This window comes from Solanum pennellii, chromosome 11 (genome assembly GCF_001406875.1).
Source record: "Solanum pennellii chromosome 11, SPENNV200".
NCBI classification, from domain to species: Eukaryota; Viridiplantae; Streptophyta; class Magnoliopsida; order Solanales; family Solanaceae; genus Solanum; species Solanum pennellii.
Genome location: NC_028647.1, coordinates 2,830,560 through 2,857,521, shown reverse-complemented (window position 1 = coordinate 2,857,521; position 26,962 = coordinate 2,830,560). Strand labels below are relative to the sequence as shown.

At 34.6% G+C, this 26,962-nt stretch overlaps 3 protein-coding genes across 3 annotated transcripts; 1 reads left to right on the top strand and 2 right to left on the bottom strand.

The window, feature by feature from the left end:
* Positions 1 to 2,828: 2,828 nt before the first annotated feature.
* On the top strand, positions 2,829 to 13,642 carry LOC107004635 (probable E3 ubiquitin-protein ligase ARI8). Its single transcript, XM_015202916.1, has 15 exons — positions 2,829 to 3,024; positions 6,832 to 6,956; positions 7,285 to 7,387; positions 7,506 to 7,596; positions 8,533 to 8,705; positions 8,831 to 8,935; positions 9,028 to 9,116; positions 9,766 to 9,873; positions 10,270 to 10,360; positions 10,465 to 10,554; positions 11,790 to 11,837; positions 12,361 to 12,432; positions 12,525 to 12,624; positions 12,706 to 12,832; positions 13,056 to 13,642. Exons 1-15 carry the CDS (start codon positions 2,842 to 2,844, stop codon positions 13,324 to 13,326), a joined length of 1,776 nt encoding a protein of 591 aa, XP_015058402.1. The 5' UTR covers positions 2,829 to 2,841; the 3' UTR covers positions 13,327 to 13,642.
* Positions 13,643 to 14,122: 480 nt separating this feature from the next.
* On the bottom strand, positions 14,123 to 19,662 carry LOC107003100 (putative metallophosphoesterase At3g03305). Its single transcript, XM_015201354.2, has 4 exons — positions 19,250 to 19,662; positions 17,872 to 18,113; positions 15,435 to 16,976; positions 14,123 to 14,752 (listed from the first exon to the last, which is right to left on the bottom strand). Exons 1-4 carry the CDS (start codon positions 19,506 to 19,508, stop codon positions 14,633 to 14,635), a joined length of 2,163 nt encoding a protein of 720 aa, XP_015056840.1. The 5' UTR covers positions 19,509 to 19,662; the 3' UTR covers positions 14,123 to 14,632.
* A 1,903-nt stretch (positions 19,663 to 21,565) lies between these two features.
* LOC107004194 (AP2-like ethylene-responsive transcription factor AIL1) lies at positions 21,566 to 26,718 on the bottom strand. Its single transcript, XM_015202435.2, has 9 exons — positions 26,502 to 26,718; positions 25,283 to 25,874; positions 25,034 to 25,116; positions 24,852 to 24,860; positions 24,482 to 24,570; positions 23,785 to 23,858; positions 23,611 to 23,661; positions 23,271 to 23,347; positions 21,566 to 22,498 (listed from the first exon to the last, which is right to left on the bottom strand). The coding sequence occupies exons 1-9, from the start codon at positions 26,716 to 26,718 to the stop codon at positions 21,654 to 21,656; spliced, it is 2,037 nt and encodes a 678-aa protein (XP_015057921.2). The 3' UTR covers positions 21,566 to 21,653.
* Between the last annotated feature and the right edge of the window lie 244 nt (positions 26,719 to 26,962).

The window sequence follows — 26,962 nt, the reverse complement described above, 5'->3', positions numbered from 1 at the left end:
TTTTATTTTAGTTTAGAGATATAAACGTTCAAATTTTTGTATTTTAAAATGATTAAACTTCGATAATATTTGATATGTAGATGAAAACTTAATTAACAGTTCAAAAATAATTATTTACACATTTATCCTTTTACCCCCTCCCCCCACCAACGCTAGTTTCTCCATGTTTGCAAAGAAACTAGTATGGGCAGACATTCTAGGAATTATGTATACAATTTTCGTATGTTATGACTCACTTAATTCATTACGTACTAAAAGATATGACCTAATACATCAATAATTAAAGGATTAAGTGAGCTATAACATATGAAAATTGTAGGTCAATGAGTTTTATTTCAAATTCAACCGATTATGTATCATTTAATGTTTAAAGTAAAAACATTATGATCATTTTATCAGAAACTAGTGTAGTCTTAAATAAGAGAAACTTTGAACGTTGATAATTTTGGCTTTAGATATTAGTTTCGGGTATTGAAAAACAATATTTCACGGTCCCTAGCTAATTTGAACTTATTAATACCAATAATTATTCATTCGAACTAACACACATAATTTATTAGATCATCACAAACACCCTCAAAATATTTTTGTCAAAAAACTACATACAATCAATTTATGTTTCTCTTGAAGGCAAACAATGTATACTATCTTCTAGTATGTAAATAATTAGATGAGCCATGACATATGAATATTAAAGGTCAAATGAGTTTTCTTTCAAACGCCACCAATTTTGTATCATTTAATGTTTAAAGTAAAGCATTGTGACTATTTTACCGAGACTAGTGTAATTGTAAAGAAGAAAAACTTCTAACTTTCATAATTTTGGCTTTAGATGTTAGTTTCAGGTATAGAAAAACTCTATTCACTGTATATACCTCATTTGAACTTATTAATACTTATAATTGCCCATTCGAACTAACACACGTAATTTATGGAATCATCACAAACACCCACAAAAAATTTTGGTCAAACAACTACATGTAATCAATGTATGCCTCCCTAGAAGGAAACAATGTATACTACCATATCTTTTAGTACGTAATTAATTAGGTGAATCATGACATATGAAAATGGTAGGTTAATGAGTTTTCTTTCAAATGCCATCAATTTCGTATCACTTAACGTTTCAAATAAAACATTATCACCATCTTACGGAGATTAGTGTAATTATAAATAAGAGAAACTTTGAAACTTCATAATTTTGGCTTTAGTTGTTAGTTTCGCGAATATAAAATTTTTATTTCACGGTCCATACCTCGTTTGAACTTATTAATACCTATAATTACTCATTTCAAACTATAACACATAATTTATGGAATCATCACAAGCACCCACAAAAAGTTTTTGTCAAAAAATTACATGCTAAGGTCTTAACAGACGTCCTTCATTGGAGCTCGTTTGAACTTGAAAATGCGCATGTTTGCCCTTAGGAACGAACAGGGTCCATTGCTCAGGTCTTAACGGACGTCCATGAAAGTTTTAGGCCATTTTGTTTTGGAAATTCCAGATCATAAAAAATTCATTGAATATCGCACACGTAAATCGATAAAATCTAAAATTTACCTGCTTTGGGGCTCGTTTGAACTTGAAAATGTGTATGTTTGCCCATCGGGACGAAATGAGTCCATTGCTAAGGTTTTAACAGAGTCCATGAAAAATATCGGCTATTTTTTTTGCGAATTCGAATCACAAAAAATTCATGGACTATAGCACACGAAAATCGATAAAATCTGAGTTTACGTGCTTTGGGAATCGTTTGAACTTGAAAATGCGTTTGTTTTCCCTCGGGACAAATTGGGTCCATTGCTAAAGTCTTAACAAACATCCATGGAAAATTCGGTCATTTTATTTTGAGAATTTCAGATCACAAAAGTTCATAGAATATGCACACAAAAATCATCAAAATCAGGATTTATCCTCTCTGGGGCTCTTTTGAACTTTAAAATGCGTTTGTTTGTCTCTCGGGACGAACTAGGTCCACTGCTAAGGTTTTAACGGACATCCATAAATACATTTCACATAGATAAAGTCTCACACAATCACTGATTGTCTCACACAATCACTATACAATCATGATATTCATTTTTAAAAATTGAAATTCCACTATACGATATGCAATATTGAATTTATAAGTTTGACAGGATTTAACACGATTCTCTTCTGCTCACAGAAAAACAGATTATTCATTACTGACTTTTTGTGATCGATCACACCCTCACATCTAAACGAGTCGATCCATATGATGAAGACGACTCTTCCTCTTACCGACAAAAAAAGATTTTACTCTCAATCCATCATGCACTTCTTGATATCATTCTGAACTAGTTTTCAAACCTACACCAGCTATACACACTGCTTTCACGTTTAACTTTTTTTTTTACTTAAAGATTAAGGTTCAAAAGAACCAAACAACAATAACAAATAAGTCTATAAATTACGTAATCACAGTCCGATTATACTAGTTTACTCCAATTTTAACATGACAAAAATAAAATAAAATATATATATAATATAATAGAATATCATTATCTCATTTTTGTTATGTTCAATGAATTTGAGAACAATATATTAACATTGTTAATCTTTTAGCTCATACCATAAGTCAAAATTGGGAAAAAAATATAAATATATTTTTGATGTAACCTCAATCTAAGGGAAAAGAATTTACTACCAATACAAAAAGGCTATTATAGAAACTACACAATTTTCCACTTTCCCCTTTTCTTTTTCCATTTCCTCTCAACAAAAAAAATTCTCTTTCATTTCCTCAACCTATACATACACAATATATATATATATAGATAGAGAGAAGAAGGGGGGTGGGGTGTGAAAAAGGGAGAAATGGCATCGGAGGATGAATTGATGATGCAGGATGCTACCGACGACGGCGAGTCCTTCGATGATGATTTCTACAGCGGCGGCGATGTTCATGATGATTCCGATGATGATGACGTCATGGATTACGATTTCATCGATAACGACTCCGATGATTCTGATACGGTCATCGCACATCATCGCTCTCAGGTACAGTTGAAGATTTTTGAGTTTTTTTTCGCTTTTTTTGTTTAATAAATTTAGGAACTTTTTTTTGAATTTGGAGCTGTTTATGTTTTTTGAGTTTTGATTGATTACTGGATATAGTTCATTGCTAGTAAAGGTATTGATTTGATGGTTGTTTATAGCTGCTGGTTATTGTTTTTGTCAAAATTGATTTGTTTATTGGATTACCTGTGTTTTGATGAGTTGTGGGTGTACCGGACACTGGTTCTCTACCTCTTGAGGTAGGGGAAAGGTCTGGGAACACTCTACCCTCCTCAGACATTAAACTGTGTAAGCTGTTGTGTTACCTGTGTCCAGAACGATTTTTTTATTGTTTCCAAAAAGTTTCTTTTGGCTTTTGAAACTTGGATTTGTAACAATAGGGGGAGTATCTAGTGTTCAAGTTAGAGTTGATTTCCACGGAAAGAAAGTGAGGAATGATTTGGTTGGATTAACCCCTTTTTCTTCCATATATAGTAGAAGAGGAAAGGGGGGAAAATAGAACCTTCTTTTTTTTTTTGGATAAGAATAACTGGGGTTTCCTTATGAATACAGTTTTGTCAGTCTGGCCACGTGTCCATTTTAGTTGTCGTGCTTACTAAAACTTACTGGTTCAAAACAGTAGTCGTGTTTGCGAATTGAGATATAATCTATTACTATTAGTTTTCATCTTTACGTTTACTTAAATGTGTAAAAAGATTGACGTGGTGAAAAAAGAGATCATTATTAAATCCATATCAAAGAATAAATAAGGATAATTTAGTCAAGTTATCTCTTTAGTTAATGTTTTTCTTAAAGGCCGTGTAAACACGACAAGTAAAATGTTAAGTTGCACGGACTCTTCATTTTTGCTGCCGCACCCGTGTCGACACGAGTTGGGTGCGGGTGTGGGATACATGTGAGATTCAGTCAACCCACATTGGATACTTTTACCAGAGTTCGTGGACAAATTTTGGGGAAAATTGAGATTTTGATAGAAGAGAAAATAGATTTAGGACACGAGAAATGGCATGCCTTAAATATTATAGTTCCTTTGTCTCTTTTTTAGCTTTTCCTGTTGGTCAATATTTGTTGTTTCAAGCCAAATGGAGAGAAACTAAGGATTCAAGCGTTTGTGTTCTGACTTTTGGTAAATAGTAGCACCGATCTGTAAGGAGAGTTGGTGGAAGGCCTTGAATGACTTTCTTTTTCCTTTTTAGGGGAAGAACCAGAGAGCGTGAAAGAAGAAGTTGGGCGTCTTTCAAAATCTAGAACATCGTTATATCTCTATTTTATAATTTTGGATTGTTTAGCCGAATCCCAGCACCCCTATCCATACCGGGATCCGTACCCCCAAATCTTAAAATCTAGCTTTTGCCGAATCCGATCCTTGGATTTGCGTCCACATCGGATAACCGCACCCGAGTCCAAACAGCTTAGGTAAAATGGAAATGAGAGAGTAGTTTATTCAAGACAGAGAGCCGTAACTATTGCCATTTGGGTTCTCTTACTACTTGCTTTCTTTCCTGGGTTTCTGCTTTTAAGTTGGAGTTATGGGTTCACGTTATGCCTTTTTTAAAAGAAGCGATTTATGAATACTAACTCGGGAAGAAAATCGGGTGCATATAGAAGCAGAAGATTCATTGTATCAGGTGGGGGTTCCAGGGAACCCGGTAACGTTTTCTTAAACCCTGTATCTATGTTGAGAATCCATTTTAATTAATTATATAAAAAATTGATAGTTGAGAGTCCATTACTAGAAGGTCTCGTGCTTGATGTGGAATCAATTCCCCTTGCAATCTGGTGCAGATGTCCTCTCTAATTATAGCTCTTGAATTTTTTTGCATTGAGAAACTAAGATATCTCATCTCCTGCTTTGGTAACAAAGTGTATGTTCCTAATAGGGATGTGATGGATGTGATAAATCTAATATGGAATAATGACATATCACAAGAGAGTGCTTTTAATATGGATATTATTAAGACTGATAAGACATAATGATGAGTCTGCCCCAGGAATTTATAAGGCAACTTTAAGCGTCATATTTGTGCCAGTTCAAATCTAATTAGAGGTGTAGTGTGGCCTGAAGCCTAAATGTAATATGGATTGTGGAAGGAAAAAACATTTTTGAGCTGAATCCTGACCTTTTCTTAAAAAAAAGCATTTGTGGCTAAATTTTGGTGCTCCAAGGAATGGTTTAGTAATGTTGTGGAACTTCTTTGCAAGCCGTGCCTTGTAAGAAGTACCACTTACTAAACCAAATTGAAACCCGTGTTTCTTTGATGCAAGACTGTAGAAGAATAGGTATTGATGTAGCAGTGTATTAGAACGCGAGAAGTGGAGAAAGACGAGTAGGGCTCGCTTCACCAAAGTCAGAAGCATGCAGTGAAGCGTATGACTTATTCAACTGAAGCGCAATTAATGTAGAGCAACTGTGTGCTTACAATTTATAAGCTCTAGGATATCTCTTCAAGGCAACAGTTGGCGTCTACAATACAAGTATGAACAAGCTTGTGGAGTAGGGTAATCTCATTTAAATCTATGCTCGAAGGATACTGGTGTACTCTACCTGTCTAGAAACTTAAAGGTGTAAATGAGGAGAAGCATAAGAAATCTACGGCCTGAGTTCAAGCAACTTAGAAGTATTAGAAGTGGAAGCAGAACTGTTTTCTGGATGGATGGATGGATCTTTCATGGTCATTTCAAGGACGAGTTCCCAAATTTGTATATGTTTGATGTTCGTTGTTTTCTAATGTAAATGTGGCTGAATCTAGAGTTAATGGGACTTCGATAGTTAACTTAAAGAGAAATATGAATGATCAGGATTGCCAAAGCCCAAAAGAGTGTGAACTCCATTAGCTTTGGAAAATTCTCTACTTTATTTAAAAAAAAAAAAAAAGCTTTGGAAAATTCTCAAGGTTGCACCATTTGTATAATGGCAAGGCTGTAGTAAATAGATTTTTCGGTGAAGTCTCTTTATAACATCTCAAGCCATGGCCTTGGAAACATAACTGGAAGTCAAGAACTTCACATAAAGTGATATGTTTCTCTTGGATTGAGGCGAAGGAGGCTTGCCTCACTATTGATAATCTCTGAAGAAGAGGGCTACATTTCTGTAGTGGATGTTACTTATAAGGCAGCCAAAAATAAACCATTAATCATCCTTTTTCGTATTTTTCTATCACTGACCCCGACCCAGACCCACTATCCGCTATGACGGCTACAACTCTACTGGTATTAGATGGTTCTGGGAATACACGGGATCTTTTGCTTTGTTGGTATAGGCGTGGCTGGACAAAGCAACAAATAGCTGGTGGTGACTTGGAAAGGAAGTAATTCAAGATGTTTTGAAGAGAAGCAAAAATCTGTCTAGAGGATTAACTTACATTGTATCTTGTTATTTCCTTTTGGTGGAAAAAGGAATACACCAATGAGGTAGAAACTTTATTAAATTTCATTGAGTTCCTTTAAGATTCAACGAGGGCTGTATTTTTGGCTCTTTTTGCTCACTTTTACAGAAGCTCCAACACTATCTTGGTGCTGTTTATGAATACAACTGTTACCTTTTCCAAAAAAAAAAAGGAAGGAAAAAGTTGTAATGTGATAATTACACTGGAATACTAGGTATTAGTGCATTGGTTACAGCCAAATTTTGCATAATTATCTTATGTTTGATGAAGTGAATTAACTATTGAATCCTATGTTGTAGTCATTGTTCTCCAGTTGTTTTGATCTTTATCGTACTATTTTCTTCATTAAATGCTTGCTTACTGAAAGTTCTCACGTTTTTACTTCGATTTACCTTTTCTGTAGTCAAACTATAGCATCTTGAATGAAGCTGATATTCACAAATGCCAAGAGGAAAGTATTACAAAGATATCTACAGTGCTCTCTATTCCAAGGGTAGCTGCTGGCATCCTGCTTCGCCATTATAACTGGTAAATTCTTTTCATAAGCATTACTTTGTAGTTATGATAATAGATCTTAGAAGATGATGCACAATGGGTATTGAACTAGAAGTTCTTTCAGTCCTCAGTTGATTTTGTGGTATCAATAGAATTGTAGTCTATGCATGTCGTTGTAGTCATTTAGTATGATTTTATTTGCTCTTATAAAAATAAAAATATGCTTGCAATTCTGGCAGTTAACATTGACTTCTGGGATCTTGAATCTGATGCACATTGCTCTCACTTACCACATATGTACAAGCCTTTTAAGGCTTTTAGGGATTATATGCTAAATATCCTAGTGTTTTCGGGTTGACAGGAGTGTCAGCAAAGTGAATGATGAATGGTTTGCAGATGAAGGAAAGGTCCGCAGGATTGTTGGTTTGTTAGAGAATCATGTGCCACTCCCTGATGGGGAAGAGGTAACTTAAATTCATATATGAAGAGTACTTCCCTCTTTTAGATTGGATTGAAGCTAGAGGTTTAGGGCTGGTCGCTACTGTTCCCTTGAATTGAAGATGTGCACTTCCTTTCTTGCAGCTTACTTGTGGGATCTGCTTTGATGTTTATCCTCGTAAGGAAATCAGTGCGGCTGCTTGTGGTCATCCTTTTTGTTTCACATGCTGGCAAGGTTAATTTCTTCATAAAGTTGTCGCTTCTTCAATGGATGTTTGAAAGGCATTTGTGTCTAACATTCCATCTCCTTGAATAACCTGGCACTCCAGATGAATGAAACTAGCCTTCTTCCGTTAGACAGAATTGCTTGAGAAAATCTTTAAGTTACTCTATACTGTCTTAAACATGGTTTGCTGGTTTGTCTTGCTGCGATGCTTGAGGTTTGCTGAGCTCATCCAGCTCGTTGACAAATAAAAGATGTTGGGAAGAAGAAGATAACAAAATACTAATGGGAGGATTATACTTTTTGTAACCATTTCAGGGTTGTTCTTCTGAACTTTATTATAGGTTCCATAAGCTGTTTTGAGTATTATTATTGGGATGTGGTTCCTTTGATTCTTATTTTGGTACTTGTGGGGGGGTGAGGGGGGGGAGGGGAGGGGGAGTCATTAGTAGAGCTTTGTAGGGGTTGAAAATGTTTTGCATACCTAAGGGCTACTCTGCTGTTGTTGGTTCTGTTACCACAGTTCATTCACTGTCTTACATGGATGATGATACTTTTATCTGGGTTTTCTTACCGCTTGCGTACAGGGACTTTCTCGCTTAAATAGGTTGTTACTTGATTTTAGAAAAATATAGGTGCCGAAGGTTGATTTCGCAATGTATGAATATGGGAAGCTAAAGAGAAAAGATTACTGTTAATTCTATGAGGCATTTACTGGTTAATTTTGTCAGCATAGAAAAATAAGTGTTAAGACCGCAATATGTGATGTGTGGATTAGGTGCATGTCATGTGTTTGAATCTTGTCGTGGAAAAAAACTTGGTATTTAAGAGGACAAAGGTGGAGGGGGTGTTCCAATATCTACCAATTGGTTGTGGTATGGTTAAGTTTTTCTCAATTCCCGTTTAGGCATCCCATAGAACTTCTCATTGTCTCTCTGTTTGGTACAGGGTATATTAGCACGTCCATCACTGATGGTCCTGGATGCTTGATGTTGCGCTGTCCTGATCCATCTTGTAGTGCTGCTATCGGTCTGGATATGATAAACAAATTGGCCACTGATGATGACAAAAAGAAGTATAATCGGTACTTTATCAGGTCGTTCGTGGAGGACAATAGAAAGGTAATTGCTCCCCCCTTACCGGGCCCCTAGTGATACTTTACTTTTTTTTATGTCTTTTTGAAGAATCTTTACTATATGCCTTGTGTGTCTATTAAGTTCCTAATGGTTGTTCTGGCATGCTTTAGACAAAATGGTGTCCTGCTCCAGGGTGTGATTATGCAGTTGACTATATTGTTGGTAGTGGAAGCTATGATGTTACTTGTGGGTGCTCATATAGTTTCTGCTGGAATGTGAGTTGCAATGTTTGAACTCAACTACTTTATATAATGATAGTTGTTCTGTTTCTGCATTTCTGTAATCTGTATGAGTTACATATTTGCAGTGTACCGAGGAAACTCATCGCCCAGTTGATTGTGGAACTGTGTCTAAGTGGATTTTGAAGAATAGTGCAGAGTCTGAAAACATGAACTGGTATGTAGTATCAGATTTTATCATCCTGTCCTTTCCTTATCTTTTGTATTACTTGGTTTAGCTGGCTTTGGTAAATGAGTCTCGGAAGAGAGATGAAATAACTCTAGGATTGAGCTATTCTAGTTAGTACTTTCTCTTGTGAAATTGTTGCACCATAGATGGGTTTTAACCATCTTGGAGACGGAGGTGAAATTGACTCATAAATAAATAGAACTTGCTGTAGTCATGTCTTCCTTATGTTGGGAAAAAATAGCAACCGTGGTAACAAAAGGCACAAAGGTAAAGTTGGAGCATAAAAAACTTGAAATTCCTGAAAGGGCTATGATGCAGCCATTTTCCTGCTCAGAACTTATAAGAAAAGGTTTCTATTCTTCTTTTGCATAGGTTTTGATTCCAAATTTGCTTTTTCTGTGTTGGTTGTTTCTGTGTCATACTGAAGTTCAATCATTTTTCGACTATGCATTTGTGTCAGCTTGGCCTCCTGCATCCTGACTACCTAGTTAACTTTCTATACCATTATATTTGTGTATTTCATCTAAGCCTAAAATCCGTGTCCATATTATAGCTGCATTTTCTGGATATGCATTCTGTTTCAACTTTCAATACGTGGAACTAAACATCATTATCGTGGACCGTGGTGACATTGCAGGATATTAGCTAATTCTAAGCCTTGTCCGAAATGCAAGCGGCCAATTGAGAAAAATCAGGGGTGCATGCATATCACATGCACACCACCCTGTAAATTTGAGTTTTGCTGGTAAGTGTTTCAGCTATTTCCATGGAATTTCTTTCAGTTGCTCATCCTAGCATATGCTTTAGTGTGAGGATTTTTTCTGTCAGTCTGCTTCCATTTTTAACATTTTGCTTTGCATACCATGCACACACCAAGCAGCAGGACTCCCCCACTGACGTTGGATGTGTTTTATCTACGATATATAGCATAACTAATTGCTTGTTTCTAATGTTTGTTCTGCCCCCCCCCCCTCCTGCGTGCTTTTAAAAAACATATCTAGTGTAGTCCCATAAGTGGGGTCTGGTTTGGGGAGGCTGGTGGTACACAGTCTTACTCCTACCTTTTTGAAGAAGGTAGGGAAGCTGTCTCCCAGATCTTGTTTCTTTATGATTCTTGTGAACTAAGAAGATATCTTTACAGGCTCTGCCTTGGCCCTTGGACGGATCACGGTGAGAGAACTGGTGGCTTTTATGCGTGCAACCGTTACGAGTCCGCAAAGCAAGATGGAGTGGTAAGATCTTTGCTCTATTAGTATTCTCTATTTTCAAGATTTATCTGCTAATTCAGTTCCTTAATCATAAGTTAGCTAATATTTATTTGATGTTTTTCTTCCAGTTTGATGAATCTGAAAAGAGGAGAGAGATGGCCAAAAATTCTTTAGAAAGATATACACATTACTATGAGCGATGGGCCACCAACCAGTCGGTAGGTTTAGGACACCTTTATTTTTGGTTGTTTCTCATTATCAGCTATCTCAACTTTTGTTAGGATAAGGATAACAGAAACAGAAGATTGGTTTTTGCTCATGCTCTTTATTTTTTTAGGAACTGGTAACTTTTTTGCTCAAGTTCTTTTAAGATACTATAATTCTTCTTTGTGACCTAAATTTTTGTGGTGATGGCTTCTTGCATGGATGACGGATAGAATTGTTATGCGACTTGACACATGAAAATTTTATACATGATCTGTCAGCAGGCTTTCAGATAGTGTGGTTCTGGTTCTCATGACCTTGCTTTTGATATCATCAATTTAAATATAATAGCAAGAAAGTCTAATGTCCATGGAAATGTCTCAAATCATGGAATAGATGCTGCATAATTTCTGCAACTACCGGGAGTCTATTATTACCAATCTAAAGATCTACTTATGCTATATGAAAATATAGATTGGATGATGTAATGTCTCTATCAAGTTACAATCTTATGCAATTGTCAGCATGAAGGTCACCTGTTGTACATCTCGATAGTTCCAACAATGGAGCCTGTACATTCGGGATTGATTTTCCCATAATCTAATAGGACGAAAGTGTCCGTGCTTGGTGAATATAACTAAGGGAGAATAATTTATGTAACTAATTCTTATCCTCCAATTTTGTTTGGCATACTTTCTGTTTTACTTTTTCCCAAAAATGACCTCTTTCCTTGATAGCAAAGTCAACTCAATCCAAAAAGATGTTTATCACTTTTATTTTTATCTTCATATATGATATCTAGATCCTTAGGAAATGCAAGTCTGGGACTTGGATCTTCCTCATGACATTTATTCTTCTTTTACTGTAATCATCTTTCCTGCTGTCTTCTCAAATCATCTTGTGCAGTGTGAAGGCACTAGAAACTTTTGCCCACTTGTGGGTCTGCATTGAAAAGTTATCATCCAGAAAAATAGTTCTCTTTTATGTCATGGGTTCGTTACTATCTTCTCTGTTCCAGTAGTGAAACTTCTGTGCGCATCTTCATTGCTTTGTATATATTTCATGTTGAACTAGGCGAAGTCTGCATCTTGGGGATAGAGACTTAAGAAGTGTACAATCATGTTTCTTTGCCTCAAAAGGCCATTCCTTTTGTTTCTGATTCTTCTTATTTATTGGGAGAAGTCTCTCTATAGATGCTGCAGGATCCTTGTTTAACTGCTTACCTAATGTCAGTAATGTCTTATTGCAGTCGCGGCAAAAGGCACTTTCAGATCTTCAGCAAATGCAAACAGTACATGTAAGAGAATTTCTTTTACATATAAAAAATTTTAAGTATCAAAATTCTTTTGCACACAACAGTCTTTTGCTTTTTGCTTATATACTTAATTAACACACTGCTTGTTTATTTCTCTTTCCCTAAGTACTTGAAAATATTCATTAGTAGAAGAACCAAGCTTCCGAATGAACAAGTTCAATCTTGAAAAGGATTTCATTATATACTTTCCCTAAAGTCTTGTCCCCATTTGTATAGGCTGAACTGCTGAATTTAATTTTGTTGTTGAGCTTTTTCAGTCTGCTCCTCTGAAAGTATATCTCATTGTGATAATATAAAGTGTTTCTTTGGAGGCAAAATAAAAGCTTTTTGTTATCTTTCATGTTTCCTACATTGCATATTCATCCATTGAGCAACCCATACAAAAGTTGTCAAGTACAAGGTTGGGTATCAAAAGAGGACTTGGCCATCTTTCTCTTTCAAGTTGTCATTATCTGATTATATTTCTGAATTTCCGGAAAGCATTTATTGTGATTGCACTTTGCAGCTTGAGAAACTGAGTGACAAACAGTGTCAACCCGAATCACAGCTCAAATTTATTATAGAGGCCTGGTTGCAGGTAATGTAGATCTTCTATATCAATATTAAGTGTTCTTCCTCTCTCTTGATTCATGTGTATATGTATTGATTATGACGGCTAAACCATTGCAGATAGTTGAGTGTAGGCGTGTGCTAAAATGGACTTATGCATATGGTTATTACTTACCCGAGCATGAACATGCCAAAAGGCAGTTCTTTGAGTATTTACAAGGTTTTGCCTTTGCTTCCTTTTCGAGAATCACATTTAGATGGTTTCCTTCATTTATTGAGGCTCTTATCCTTAACGACGTAGGTGAGGCTGAGTCTGGACTTGAACGGCTTCATCAGTGCGCGGAGAAAGAACTCCAGGGGTACCTTGATGCAGAAGGTCCATCAAGAGAATTTAATGAGTTCCGAACAAAGCTTGCAGGGCTTACAAGGTAATATAGATTTTGCATTGATCCTGGAGGTCTAGTCTTTGGTTTCTATTAGTGGCTAGTGAATATGATGGTTCACCATTATCAAAAAAAATATGATGGTTCAAGTGCTGTTTAGTCTCATCTCTGTAGGAGCATATGAATAGAACCTTTTATACAAAAGGATGTGTCTTGTTTTTAAGTAGGGAGAATGCTAATGTAATTTATTCTGTTCAAATGATGACAGCGTAACTCGAAACTACTTTGAGAACCTGGTTCGAGCTTTAGAGAATGGCCTCTCGGATGTGGATGGTCATGGTGCTTACAGCAGGGCAGCTAGCTCGAAAAGCTTGGGAGGTGGGAGCATCAAAGGAAAGGGCGGTAGAGGAAAGGGAGCCACATCAAGATCAAGCAGTTCCAGAAACATAGATGATTCAGGACATTGGTCTTGTGAGTATTGTACATATGCCAATGTTAGGTCTGCTACCGCGTGCCAGATGTGCCAGCAGCGTCGTTGAAGCCGTTTTTGAAGTTACTACTTCAGATTGGGAAAATCTTCACTATCTGCTGATTGTTATGACTGTGGTCCAGCTCCAGACGTGTCTTCTAAGTCACGTACATACAGGAACAAATCGAAACCTAACAGTCGTAATGTCTGATGGAGACGATAAGTTAATGGCCATGAGTTGGAAAGTCAATCATACATCTGGAGATGAATATGTACATACTGCTTGTTGTCTGTCATCTTTTGTAAACTTATCTGACTTGTTGCCAGAAAAATGTTCTTTTGAAATATTCAACTCCCTGATTATACAAAGCTGTTGTGTTGGTAAAGTTTTAAGGGCATATCATAGCATACTAAAAAAAATAATGACAAAATGATGGAAAGGATTGAATAGATAGTTCAATCTTGCGACTCTTCAAAATGTTACGTCTGTTGGATTCTTCATAATTAGTGCATTTTTTAAGGATTTAACATTGGGGTGACTTTATTTTTGAAGAGTCTAAGCGATATATAGCTAGTGCCTGTTTCACTCTAGTACATTCTCGAATATTCAAATTGTTCTCCTAGCTTCTAGGGAAGGTTTGCAAACGCTAATTGTAAAAATAAAGATATGCCTGTTTCACTCTTAGTTGATATTTGTTCATCCTTAATCAGAGATATGAAATTGTAAAAATAGAGAAATTTCGGTAGAGAGAATACCGTTTGACTCCTTGTAATAAAACCTAGCACGAATTTCGATTAGTCAGACTTGTTTGACTCCTTGTAATAAACCTAGCACGAATTCCGATTAGTCAGACTCGAATACCAAATGGTTATACCAAAATAAAGAATAAAAGATAAAGGGATTACACAAAGCTTACACTCATGCTAATTGGTTCACCTTACCATGCTTGGTATTTTGTTTTTCTAATGCAAAACTCAAAGACTTGTTCAAATGAAATGATGCATTTCCAACTTAGCATGTGTGAAGTGATGTAGTAATACATCACATGTATCTAAAGTTCCAGATTGCTACAACAAGATGCTGCATTATTTTTTCAACTGATTGTAAAACTACGTAAAAGATCGATTTCTTGCACCAGCATTTCAGTGTCAAACAAAGAATACTCAATGTTTCTATTAGTCTACTTCTTTCTGATGACCAAGAAATTCGTCTGGAACCAACCCTTTAGGCTAACCGCAACCTCTGAAGCTTTCACATTTTGCCCCTCATAAGATGCTAAATGTGATCTATCACTGTCAGTGAAGCATAAGCCGGTGTAGGTTTTAGTCTGATGTATTGAACTTGTAGCTCTACATGTAGTTCACATCCGAAAATTCTACTCAGCTCTGCTAGTTTTGTAGATAGTATAAGCTAACAGGATAGGAACTGACAAGCTATAGACAGGGAAATGGATAAATGGATTCATAGCATAAGCTTTGACAAGAGATCTGCAGTTCTGCATCATAAAGAGACAAAATTAGCAAGAAGCAGATTTGGTCAAAAGCGATATAACAAAAAAACGGTACTCTATTCTTTGAATATGCTGATTGAAACATCTTGAAATACATTATCTTGGAAAGCTATTTAACGTGTTCTTCTGTATGCTCTATCCGGAAACAATCGACAGTTTGTTATAGAACAATTAGGATATTGTGCATTCCACAAACAAAAGATGAGGAGGATATGTGATATGACTGAAATGCTATGTTGGTTAAATATTACCAAGCCTAGAACCGATGGGAAGTATCTCTGTTGGGATTTGAACCTAAGACCTCGTGGTGTTCAATCCACTACAATGAGCACTAGGCTACACCGTTGGGTGTGATATTGAACGTTCCTCTTTTTATCTATGTGAAAGTAATTTCCATACTAGGGAAAAGATCTGGCTAGTTTATAAGAAGGATATAGGTGATGTCAAATGAGCTCCAAAAAGATGCAACAGTAATCCACATTGAAACATGTCAACAACCACTCAGAGCAACGGAAGCACTATGGCCTATAGGAATTTGGGAAGGCAACAATCTTCGAGTGTTTAAAGAACCAGCGTTTAAAGAAGGAAAACAAGCATTTTGTTTAAGAAGAACAACACTTCAAATCAGAACAAAGATGGACATCAAAAAGATCAGTTGAAAACTTACCAAGAAATGCTTCCAACAAATCGCCAAAGATATTAACAGGAGCATTTTCCTAAGCCACCGCCTATGGAGGAGTGTCAGAGTCTTATTTCTTCCACTAGTCGGTGCGGATACATTATTCTTCACCAAATAATCATCTTCCTTTTTTGCAGAAAGAGCTCGAAGATGATCTTGGAATACTGCCCTCTCAGCTACTAATGCTCCAATCACAATTATTGTAGGCAACACAACAATGTAAAGATGAGGAAGAACTACCACCATTATATCTGGAAATCCATGAAAGTCTAGCTTTTGCCTCTCGTTGAATCTCAGCACCCAACCCCTGTAGGTCATGTATCCCCTTTCTTCTCCTTCGGTGAAAACTTGGCCAGAAAGCCAAGGACATAATATGAGGTAAAACAAATAAACAATTATTGAGAAACATACAAGTGGAAGATTGTATAGCTCCGATAGAATCCATGCCACACAAGTTACCAGTTTTCTGTTTCCAACTAAGCTCTTGTAAGTATACTGTTTCCTAAGAAATACGAAGATAGCTTTTGGAAAGACGAGGATGGGAAGAGTTAACAAATAGAATAACCATAATATTGGGTAATATAAAGCATCCCACTGACAACCCATAACCATAAACTCTTTCCAATTCCATGAAAGCCTAGCACGAAGACCGCCAACAGAAAATGGCCTTAGTTCAGTCAAAGTTGATCTGCCTTCGATATCAACTGCTTCTATTTGCAACAAAAATCTATCAGGAGATGGATCTTCAAAGGCATTAAAGTTCCATGGACATGTGTAAAGGTTCCCCCTAGATGTAGAATCGTCATTTCTTCTCATAGGAGTCTCCAACACTGTAACGAGATTTCCAGGTCTTGAATCATATATCCTAGCCACAACTGATACAACTGGAGAAGAAGAAAATACAAGAGCCCTGATACTGTTTAAGTTCAAGGACTCCATCTTGCACTTGTGAAATGATCTCTCCAAAGTAAAGCGAGAGTCCAGAGGAAACGTTGGCAATATAATAACATTCTTAGCTCCCAACTTGAAGTCAACATCAACAAAAGACATCCATCCTCTATCAATGGACAATATGCGCATTGCTCTACTTTTCCTCCAGTCACCCATTTCCCACTCCCAGAACTCTTTAAATTCAGTAGCCTCATCTGAACAAGTTTTTGAATTATTTGGAAGTGATCCATGTCCATTCAATTGGAGAAGATGTTTGTGTTGATTTGACTCATGATGCCTCTTTAAATTCTTACCAAATTTTGTATGCAGATGCCCACATAAGTAAGCTGACAAGTTATGCATCAGAAATGTCTCTTTCAAGGTTCTTCCAGATTGTGATGCAGCAGAAAATGAAAGCGGGAAATGCCCATAAGCAATATTGGTAATAGGTTTGGTGGGTTGAGAATCTAGTACTGAGAGCTCAGAGCTTATTTCATCTAATAGTTGATCAGTGGGATGACCAAATAGATTGGTTGGGCCCCGCAGACCTAAAGACGTAATGCTGTCGAACCCAACGAACTGAATACTGCGTTCACCAGTCTGGATCATAGAGCACATGCTTTAAAGAATGGTACAATGCTGATGATAAAAAGAATTATATAAACACACACTAGCATCAATCCAGAAGCTCAAAATTCAATATTTTTTTTTTGAAAACGGTAAAATTCAATATTTTTTTCCTTGAATTTTGAGCTTTGATTCAATATTTCTAGTTCTCAAGGAAAAATATACATGATTATAAGTTACTAGAAGGCTTTTAATACCAAACAGTTTATCGAGAAGAACTATGAAACAAGAAAGCTACAGATAACAGAATAGTCATCATTAGAGGTCAAGGCTAATAGCAGAGTAGATGTGGATAAGCTCAAAACACGGCATCACAAAGTTTCTGATGTTTGTGATTGAAGCTTAGCTGATTGATTTATATTAAAGTTCAGGGATGATTCACCTTCATTTTGAAAGCTATGGGTGTCTAAATGATGATAACATTGCCAATAATTACATCGATAACGTTTTTTTCTTCTTTTTTTTTTGGGAAAAAATACATCAATAATGGTTACATTAAGAAAAGGAGAAAATTCCAACATGCAGAATCAAAGAATTAGAAAAGAAATTGGTTCAAACTTTTAAAATAGAACTCATTTGATTTTTAAGAAATTCCTTTATATAATTTGTGATAACTACAGAAATAGAATTCATAAATATTGTATAGACAGATATGCTTCCATACATGGGTTTTACCTCTTCCTCATTGCCTATGTTACAATTTTACACTACCTTTATCCTCGTCTAAGAAAATTTCCAAGCCTCTTTCGAACATTTGGTTTCCCCTCCATATTAGTTTCATTTAAAAAGACACCTTACTAACAGCTTGAATGATAAAGAAAAAGAGTGTGTAAACAAAAGAAGCTAACAGATATGATCTATAACAAACCTGAATAGTGACACTATTGACTAGTCCACTTCGTTTTAGCTGCGCATTAATGCTATACTTCGAGTAAAAATCAAATGGACCACCAATAGCCGGTACACCAAAAATATCATGATTTCCTCGGAGATCATAAAACACATTTTTCTTCAGTCCACTCTTTTTAATGACATTGGTCAGGACTTTCTTGTATTCCAACCACTCCTCTTCATCTTGCTTCATTATTAGTAAATCCTTGCTCTTTCCATCTGGTGACAATTGAAATTATCAGTCGTATACGAGCAAAGATCATTGAAATATCTAAGCTTTGACAAACACTTTATTCAAATATGTATAGCAATCAACTTGTGGAAAACCACTTTATAGTAGAAATGCAATACATTGATACGAAACATCAGAGATATACCTTAAACAACAGTTCAGAAACTCTTCACAGTGCTCACTGATCTCGATTATGAATCAAACTTGAACCAAGAATATTAAAATACAGCTGTTGCAGAATTTCATCTTAAATTCTAAAATTACCTTGTGTGATAGTTGACATAGTACCCCACACAAAGGAGATAAAACAAAACCAAGCTACTTTTGCAACAACAACATAGTCATGTATGATCACATTTTGAAAACATTACTCCATTGTAAAACTAAAGTATCACATGGACACTATAGAGTATAGCCTTCACTAATGCGATAATCTGTGGTCCTTCAACAACAAAAGAACCATGGAACAACAATGTTCTTTACATTTTAGTATTTCAGTCAATTTTCTTTCTTCTTTACTTCACATTGATAAAGATTCATCTTTTTCTCCTAGAAACTAAGTAACATTTTAACGTCCGCTCCAACTCCCAATCAAATCCCACCAACCTCATTTTCCCAACCCAACAGTTTCAAGAAACAACAAGATCATATTTCTGAAACCTCCTTCCCTTAATTTTCCACTAAAATGCCTCCATCATCATTCTCCAGCATCAACAAAGTTGTTTTATAAGCTAGTGTTCGACTATAGATTTTGAAATTCCATCTTCAAATATCCGTTTGACCATGAAATTTAATCGACTTCACATATCATAATTAGATTCCACTCGCGAAACATGTCCAAACACAACTTCAAAAACCAAAATTTTCAAAATCTATAACCAAACACGAGCTTAAAAAACACACCAATCAAACTTCTCAACCCAACATTTCCAAGAAACAAAAAAAGAACACATTTTTAGTTCCCCTTTACCTAAATTTTCCACTAAAATCCCTCCATAACCATTTTCCATCATCAAAAACTTGATTTCAAAGAACCCCACAAACCCAAATAGACAGTAAGATTAAAAAAAATAAAATTCAATCATATAACAAAACTTTGGAGCAAAAAAAAGTAGATTATTACCAGTAAGATCACCAGTAATGAAGACTAATGAAGGATTGATCATAGAAAGAGAAGGACCCACAATTTTTTCGAAGCTAAGAGCACGTTCAGGATGATGAACACTGAAATGAAGATCAGATAACTGAACCACCCAAGCTACATCTTCCGGTCCTTTTTCCAATTCTATTACATCTCTTTTGAAGAATTCAGCTGAAATGTAATGAAATTTCAGCAAGAAAATGAAGATTATGGAGAAAATACATAGTTTTACAATACCCATTTCTCCTTTTCTTCTTCTTCTTCTTCTTTGATTCTTCTCTCTTCTTCTTGTTGGTCTAAGGTACAGAGGGATCGGCGAAATGACAGGGAAACGGGTCGGGTCGGGTCGGATCAAGGTAATATAGACCCAAGTGAAGAGTAGTATGATGGGTCGGATCACAAGAACGAGAATTTTATACTGATTTCATAGTGTTAAGAACTAATATATCTGTTGTCAAAAACAAAGCGGGGGCTAATACATCTTATTGATATTGATGGAGTTGGATGGCATTTCGCTGAACGAATCGATCAATAAAAAACCTAGATCGATAATATTTGTAACCAAGGCGTCACGAGTCACGAGAACATTAGGTTAGGGGGAAGCATGTAGGAATGTCGACTACTACATAAGCCATTAGTGACCGAGAAAAAGCGAGCAACACCTCGTATAAGTTGGTCGGAGCTTAAAAAAGCAAGTACTGAGAAAGTCATTGCGCTAACCTAGCTAGCTAACTTTTTCAGCTGGTTGTAATGTTAGTTGTATTCGCGCCTTCCTTCCATCTCTCACTTTGAAAAGTTTCTTTTTCGTTTTTACTTATGATAACCTAGTCGATAGATTAACGAGGTACTAGTGTAAAAGATTTCCTTTTTAATAGTGAGGTTGGTTTATTTGACCGAAGGGTGCAGTAGAACTTGAAGAAGTACATCTTGTTCCTACTTTTTCCTAATTACAAAATTTCTTAAATTTGGTGGAATTCAGATACATCTCAAAATATCCTGACACACCACGTTTTGATTTCATATACATATCGATACATAGCATCTTGGTTTAGAATACATCACTCAATCTCTCGATGTAATGCGTAAAGTGATGTAATGGATCCGATCAATACATTGCGTAATCTCTCCGAGAATATAAGAGAGCAGAGATTTTTGTAACATTTTCAAATGATGGAGAATTTTAAAATATGATAAAAATAAGTTGTATACTTAGATAATTTTTCTAGTTATAAAGACTCAAATGAAATAGGCCTACTATGAGAAATGGGTTGGGTCAAAGTAGTATAGGCCCAAATGAAATGCAGAGTAATGGGCTTACTATTGACAGAGAAATGGGTCAGATTATAGTAGTATAGGCCCAAACAAAATGTGGCTTAATCTCATAAACGAGATTTCGAGAGCACGGTGTATATACGACCTTACCCTAACGGTCCTACCTTGTGAAGTTAAATGATAACGTCAAAATGAGAAATACGTACATATACCTAAGTCCTCAACTAACATGGAAAATCATATTTATAGAATTAGCTTCCACTGATCGATCATTCGTCGAACTTATTTTTGACAAAATAACTATTACTATCAAGTTTTTTAAATTTTACAAATGAAATATACAATTGTTTTTTCAATTTACATGAACTAAAAATTGGCTATTTGTGGACTTTAATCCCATTATATCCCCTCAAAGGTTTGGATAATGATATTAGGTTTAAAATAATAATTTTTCATTTCTTCTCCAATATAAAATCAGGAATCTCTTTAGCCATTATAGTCACGCGAAGAAAAAAAATATATTTCATTATATTCTCACAAGTGGAGTATGCAGAGGGCAAGATCGATGTATGCATGCATATCTCACGTCTACGTACCTTTGTGAGGTAGGGGATTATTTCTTAAAAAAGACTCTCGACTCAAAAGAGTCTAGATATCGATGTATGAAAGCAGGAACATACGATAACAAAATAACAAGATACAACACAAATGAATCAGCAAATAATAATATATATACTTACATGATCAATCGAAAAAATAATTAAGAAACTACATAATTACTTAATTATATAGAAAATATACATACACAACAATTAGAAAATTGCCATAAATTAATTATCTGCATTGTACTATATTATCCAAAATTACAAAGCATTTACTTTCCGTGGATCTATAAGAATGAAGTTCCCAAAATTATAGCCATAATAACATATAGACTATACATGAACTTCATTCTTCAAATCCTATAAAAAAAAAAAAACATTTTCATTAAACCAACCAAAATTTAAAAAAAAAATAAAACCCTCTTTCTAAAGTTGATTTTCGAAAAAAAAGAAAAAAAAGATTAGAAATTAGTTATGTATACATCCCTTGCTAGCTATGAGTCATGAGAGGTCTATGAGTCATTCCACATAGTGAATGTGGGGGCCACACCATGGCAAACCGCCACGGTGCTAGTCCTCGAAGCAAGAGCCATAGGAACAGCTGTTGACATCCAGTTATTACTGTTGCATGCAGATTCTTGATGATCATATAGAGTGTTACTGACCTTGATGGAGTCATTAGATGTTGCTGATTGCGAATGGTAGTAATTACCAAATATGTTCTCATGAGTACCAAGTTGTAATTGCTTCACTTCATTATCATTTTCTCCACCATATGATGATGATCCATTCAAATGTGGCAACACAAATCCACCACCACCATGATGATTATTATTATTACTCGCATATCCAACACCTTGATGATAAGTAACGTTGTTTTGTTCCATTGACGATGAAGAAGAATTATCCAATCCCATTAGATAATTATGCGCGTTTCCCAATTGAAGCGAATGAAAATCTTGAAAATTTTGACTAGTCAAATCATGATCTTGTACTTCCTGTTTGCACCACAACCTTTGTTGACTATTATAAGGGTTACTATAATGCATCGCGCTTAAAGGTTGAGTTTGTTGAAGAGTGATGTTAGGCCAACAATGGCCCGCGCCATAGGCACTCATTGAACCATTCATGAGATGAGTAGTACCAATATTTTCTTGACTTGCTCTCTGATAATCCAACGCGATTTCAGCTTGCTCAACGTCCTTGAGACGTTTAGCAGCCCCTCCGATGGGCAACGTGCTGCTTTCTAGTATACTTTTAACGTCGTATCGATTAATCTCAAAATTTGTTACGGCATTTAGTCCACGGAATTTGATTGCTGCAATGTCATAAGCCTCAGCAGCTTCTTCTTGTGTACCTTAAAAAAAAAAAGAACCAAATTTAGTTAGGTGAAAAAAACATTAATATATATCGAAGTTTAAACAAATTGAATTATGATTAGTATTGATCAAACTAAGCCGTTATATAAAGTAATTCATCAAAATAATATGTTTTTTTAAAATTTTACAAAACTAATATAAACGTATTTCACAGTAACATTTTAGGGTATATTTTATTTTTTAAAAGCCGACGGCGTTAAATTGATATACGTTACTCACAGTAACGTTTTACTCCTAAAACGTTACTGTGAGTAACGTCTTACTCTTAAAATGTTACTCACAGTAAGGTTTTAGGAGTAAAACGTTACTCAATAAAACGTTTTAGGAGTAAAATGTTACTCACAGTAATGTATATCAACCTAACGCTGTTAGTTAAAAATTGAATACCCTAAAACGTTACTGTGAAATACGTTTATACTAATTTTGTAAAATTTTGAAACAACATATTATTTTGATATTATATAATGACTTAGTTTGATAAATAATTCCGTTTTACAAGAACTTTAAATGATCTATCAAATTATTGGGTCAAAATGTAGCTCAAATCAATACATGCAAAATCAAATATGGGGATATTTGAGTCATGTGCTAGGCAAATTGAGTTATGACATGTTATTTAACTCAAATAAATTTTGATCGAATCAAATTATAGTATCTTTTTTTATTAATATGACATATTTTAATCCGTTCAAATTTTACTCAGCTCGATCAAAATAAAATGATTTTAGGGAAATAATTAGGAGCACTTACTAAAGGTGCCAAGATAAAGATCCTTGTTTCCAGCAACTCTACCAATTCTTGCTTGCCATCTTCCATGCTGATGATGCCTATTATATTCCCAAAAAAAAAAATTATAAACCTAAATAAATATTAATAATATCGAAAAAAAATAATTCGCGTTAAAAAATTTGATTCTAGTCCTTCAAGGTAATATATGACATATAATTACGAGTTATCATATAAAACACGATTCGAGAACGAAGAAAGATTATTATAACAGATAGTCAGATAGAAGTCAAGTCAAACCCCTCGTTACCTTAGGAGTCGGGAGTATTATAGTATGAACAACATGAAATTAATTGTATCGTACCTTGTAACACCTCGATAAATCGATGCACCACGAGAGAAACCACTGCTCTTCCTATATTAAGGACCATAGAATATAAATATTACTACATTTTTATCTCTTATATTTTCTTGAAAAGTTTAATAATATGTTTTTTTTCTTAATGTTTATGTAAATTAAAAAAATTAAAAAATGTACCTTCTTAAAGATGCAACATATTCCTGCCTAGTCATATGCTTCATTTCTTCAAGCTCTTTCTCGTAGTTGCTAATCTGAAAATTTTCATAAAAAAAAATAAAATATTCAACGTACGGAATAAGTGAGATGACTTTTGTTGAACTCTTCCAAATCTAAGTAATCGCGATATTTTATTGATATTGATCGAGTTGAACAGATTTTTCGATAATTGAATATATCTGTTAACTTAAAACTACAATAACGACCTTCTTAACCAAAGCGTTACAAACAACATAACATTAGGTGAAGGTTATACGTCGGAGCTAGGGCAAGGAGGAGCACGTAGAAATGTCGATTAATGCATTAGGCACTAATAGCCAAAAGAAAGCGATCAACACCTTATATAGGTTGGATCGAAATGAAAAACCTATTTCATCTATCGACTTCTCTCCTAAATCAATACAGCATCTAAATCAGAGTCCGGAGCCTAAAGGATATAAAATATTTAAAAAAATTTCAAAATGGTGTACAAAATTTTATATTAACCAAAACGGTAAAATCGCTGAAACAACAGCGATTTCCTCCGCCGGAAAAAGCAAAATCGCTGCTACTGCAGCGATTTTACAAAATGTGATTTTTTTTTAAAAAAAAAAAAATTAAAGAAAAAAAATTACTATGATATTAAAGAAAAAAATTAAGAAAATTTAAATGTACTTACTGGGAAATTAGTGGTAGTTGTGGGACCCCAATACTTAAGTGCAGCTAAATCATAAGCACGAGCTGCTTTTTCCTCCTTATCATATCCTCCTATAAAAACATTTTAATTAAATTTGACGACAGATAAATTTTATAGTTAAATAACAAGTTCGTTATTAATTATATTTCGCGATAAATTTTTTGTTAATCACAAATAAAATAGTGACGAACTAACGACAAAGTTCATAACTAATTCCAGTATTTTTTTTAATAATGTATTGTCAATGTAACTATCAGGTCATCGAAATAATATTTACCAATAAACTTAACATTTTGAAATACAAAAAGATATATATAATAATTAGAAGGAAGGAATTAATCTATTAACTTACCCAAATAAACTGCAACAAGTGAACAAATGTTTTGAGTCCATCCATCACATCATGAAATAGAATAAGAAAAAAAAATTGAATAATTAAGACATATCAAAGTTTAGTATTTTTGAAAAATATGTAAAATAAATATTATAATATATTTAGTGGGAGACAAATTAAATGAAATATAATAAACATACCTTGCCTTCCTTTTCTAGTTTGTCCCTCTCTTCTACAACTATTATCCCACAAATGTGCTTCATATCTCCCAGTCCACCTATGCCTATATATATATATATATATATATACACAAAATAATTTAAAAATTATATGGAAAGTATTATTATTTCGCAGTATTTACGCAACTTAATTTTGTATGTACACCCTTCAATTTATCATGATAAGTGTGACTTGAGAAGGAATGAAATTAAACGATTAATGTATCTGACCTTGTAACACCGCGATAGATTGAAGTTCTTTGACCAAAAGTGTCAATAGATTTCTTTGGTACTACAATTGCACCACTTATTTGTCCATCATTATTTCCACTCACAATCTCTTGTTTGTTATTTTCGGGCGAACAACTATTATCTCCACCTCCACCTCCACCTCCATCACCACCTGTGCTCATAGAAAGTGACAACGATTGTGCGTTATTACCATTACCACCACCACCGGCTACCCCCACAACATCGCCCTCCTTCTTATCATCTTGTAATAATGACGGGGTAGTAGTAGTGGTGGTGGTAGTGGAGTTAGGGTTGTTCCTCAACCAATTTTTGATCATTGAAAGCCCTATAATATTATTAGCGTTATTATCGCTAATATTATTAGGGGTACTACAATAGATATTGTAATCGTTGTTGTTGTTATTGTTATTGTTATTGCAGACTTGTTGAAGCTTTTGTTCACCAATACCAAGAAAGTTCTCTAGCTTTGGTGGTTCTTGATTATTTTCAAGATGTTGACTATTGCATGAATTTCCCATTAACATAGACATATTTGATGTAGTCTTGTAGTTTGTATCATGAGAGTTCCAATCTACATACAAAAAAAAAAAACATCAAATATAGCACAAAAGGGTTGAATTTTTTTTAAAAAAAAATATATTCATTAACAAGAACAAGTTGAGAATTTACTTTAAAAATACATGTTCTTGAGAGATGGAGAGACAATGAAAGCAAGTAGAAACACTAAAAAGAATCAATAATATCATATATATAGCGAAAACTTAATGCATCGTATAATTACTCAAAAGGTAAAATGGAAACTATCCACCAACAAGAAAATATGCTCGTATATTTTCAACTTCAAAAAGTTATTTTTTTCACACTTTTTGCCAAATGAATCTCTAACTAATCATATATATTTCTGTCACAAGATAAAAAAACAAAAATTGCATCACTATATATATATAGCGAGAGCTTAGTGTACTGTTTTTTTGTTTCTCTAATAGTTGTAACCAATATAATTTCATCCAAAAAGGTTGATTTCAAAACATATTTTTGAAATATAAACACCATTAATACTCTTTATCTTTTCTCCTTTTTTTTTTATTGAAGAGTTAGGGTTTATAGTATTTCCTCATTGACATGAGCCTTAAAAAAATATCCCAATTTTTTTTTTAACAAAATGAAACAATATCAATTAATATAACTTATTACTTACCTTGTGATTGATGATGATTTCTATTGAAAGCTTCAAAAATACCAAAAGGGGTATTATCATGAGGTACAACATTTAAAGAAGGAAGTACTACTGTTGATTGATCATGATGAGAAGTCAATAGATCAAAACATTCTTGATGTGAACTTTGTTGTGATGTGAGTACTTCTTCATGTGGTGAAAGTGAAAATCCAAGCCAATTGTTCATTGAAGAAGCCATATATCAAATATAATAAAATTCTTAAAAAAAAAAAAGAAAGGAGAATTAATTATTTTTTTCTATGCTAAAAAGTTCATGCATGAAGTTGTAGTACTAGAAATTAAAAAGACTAATATTAAGTTGTTTGAAGAAGAAGAGGAAAGGTCCCAAAAAAATGTATATGAAGGGGAATCATTTTTTCCAAAGCATAAGGTGAAGATTTATATGAAATTTTAACTCAAGTTTTTTCACCCCCCCCACCCCA

Excerpts from the sequence above, each read along its gene's own strand:
- LOC107004635 (XM_015202916.1), top strand. The coding sequence starts at position 2,842 with ATGGCATCGGAGGATGAATTGATGATGCAGGATGCTACCGACGACGGC. Across the intron at positions 7,388-7,505 it reads CACTCCCTGATGGGGAAGAG|CTTACTTGTGGGATCTGCTT; the intron begins GTAACTTAAATT and ends CCTTTCTTGCAG. Across the intron at positions 12,433-12,524 it reads TTATAGAGGCCTGGTTGCAG|ATAGTTGAGTGTAGGCGTGT; the intron begins GTAATGTAGATC and ends AAACCATTGCAG.
- LOC107003100 (XM_015201354.2), bottom strand. The coding sequence starts at position 19,508 with ATGGGTATTGTAAAACTATGTATTTTCTCCATAATCTTCATTTTCTTG. Across the intron at positions 18,114-19,249 it reads CATTACTGGTGATCTTACTG|ATGGAAAGAGCAAGGATTTA; the intron begins GTAATAATCTAC and ends AATTGTCACCAG. Across the intron at positions 16,977-17,871 it reads TCAATAGTGTCACTATTCAG|ACTGGTGAACGCAGTATTCA; the intron begins GTTTGTTATAGA and ends TCTATGATCCAG.
- LOC107004194 (XM_015202435.2), bottom strand. The coding sequence starts at position 26,718 with ATGGCTTCTTCAATGAACAATTGGCTTGGATTTTCACTTTCACCACAT. Across the intron at positions 23,859-24,481 it reads CAACTACCACTAATTTCCCA|ATTAGCAACTACGAGAAAGA; the intron begins GTAAGTACATTT and ends GAAAATTTTCAG. Across the intron at positions 23,348-23,610 it reads ATTTATCGAGGTGTTACAAG|GCATCATCAGCATGGAAGAT; the intron begins GTACGATACAAT and ends GGAATATAATAG.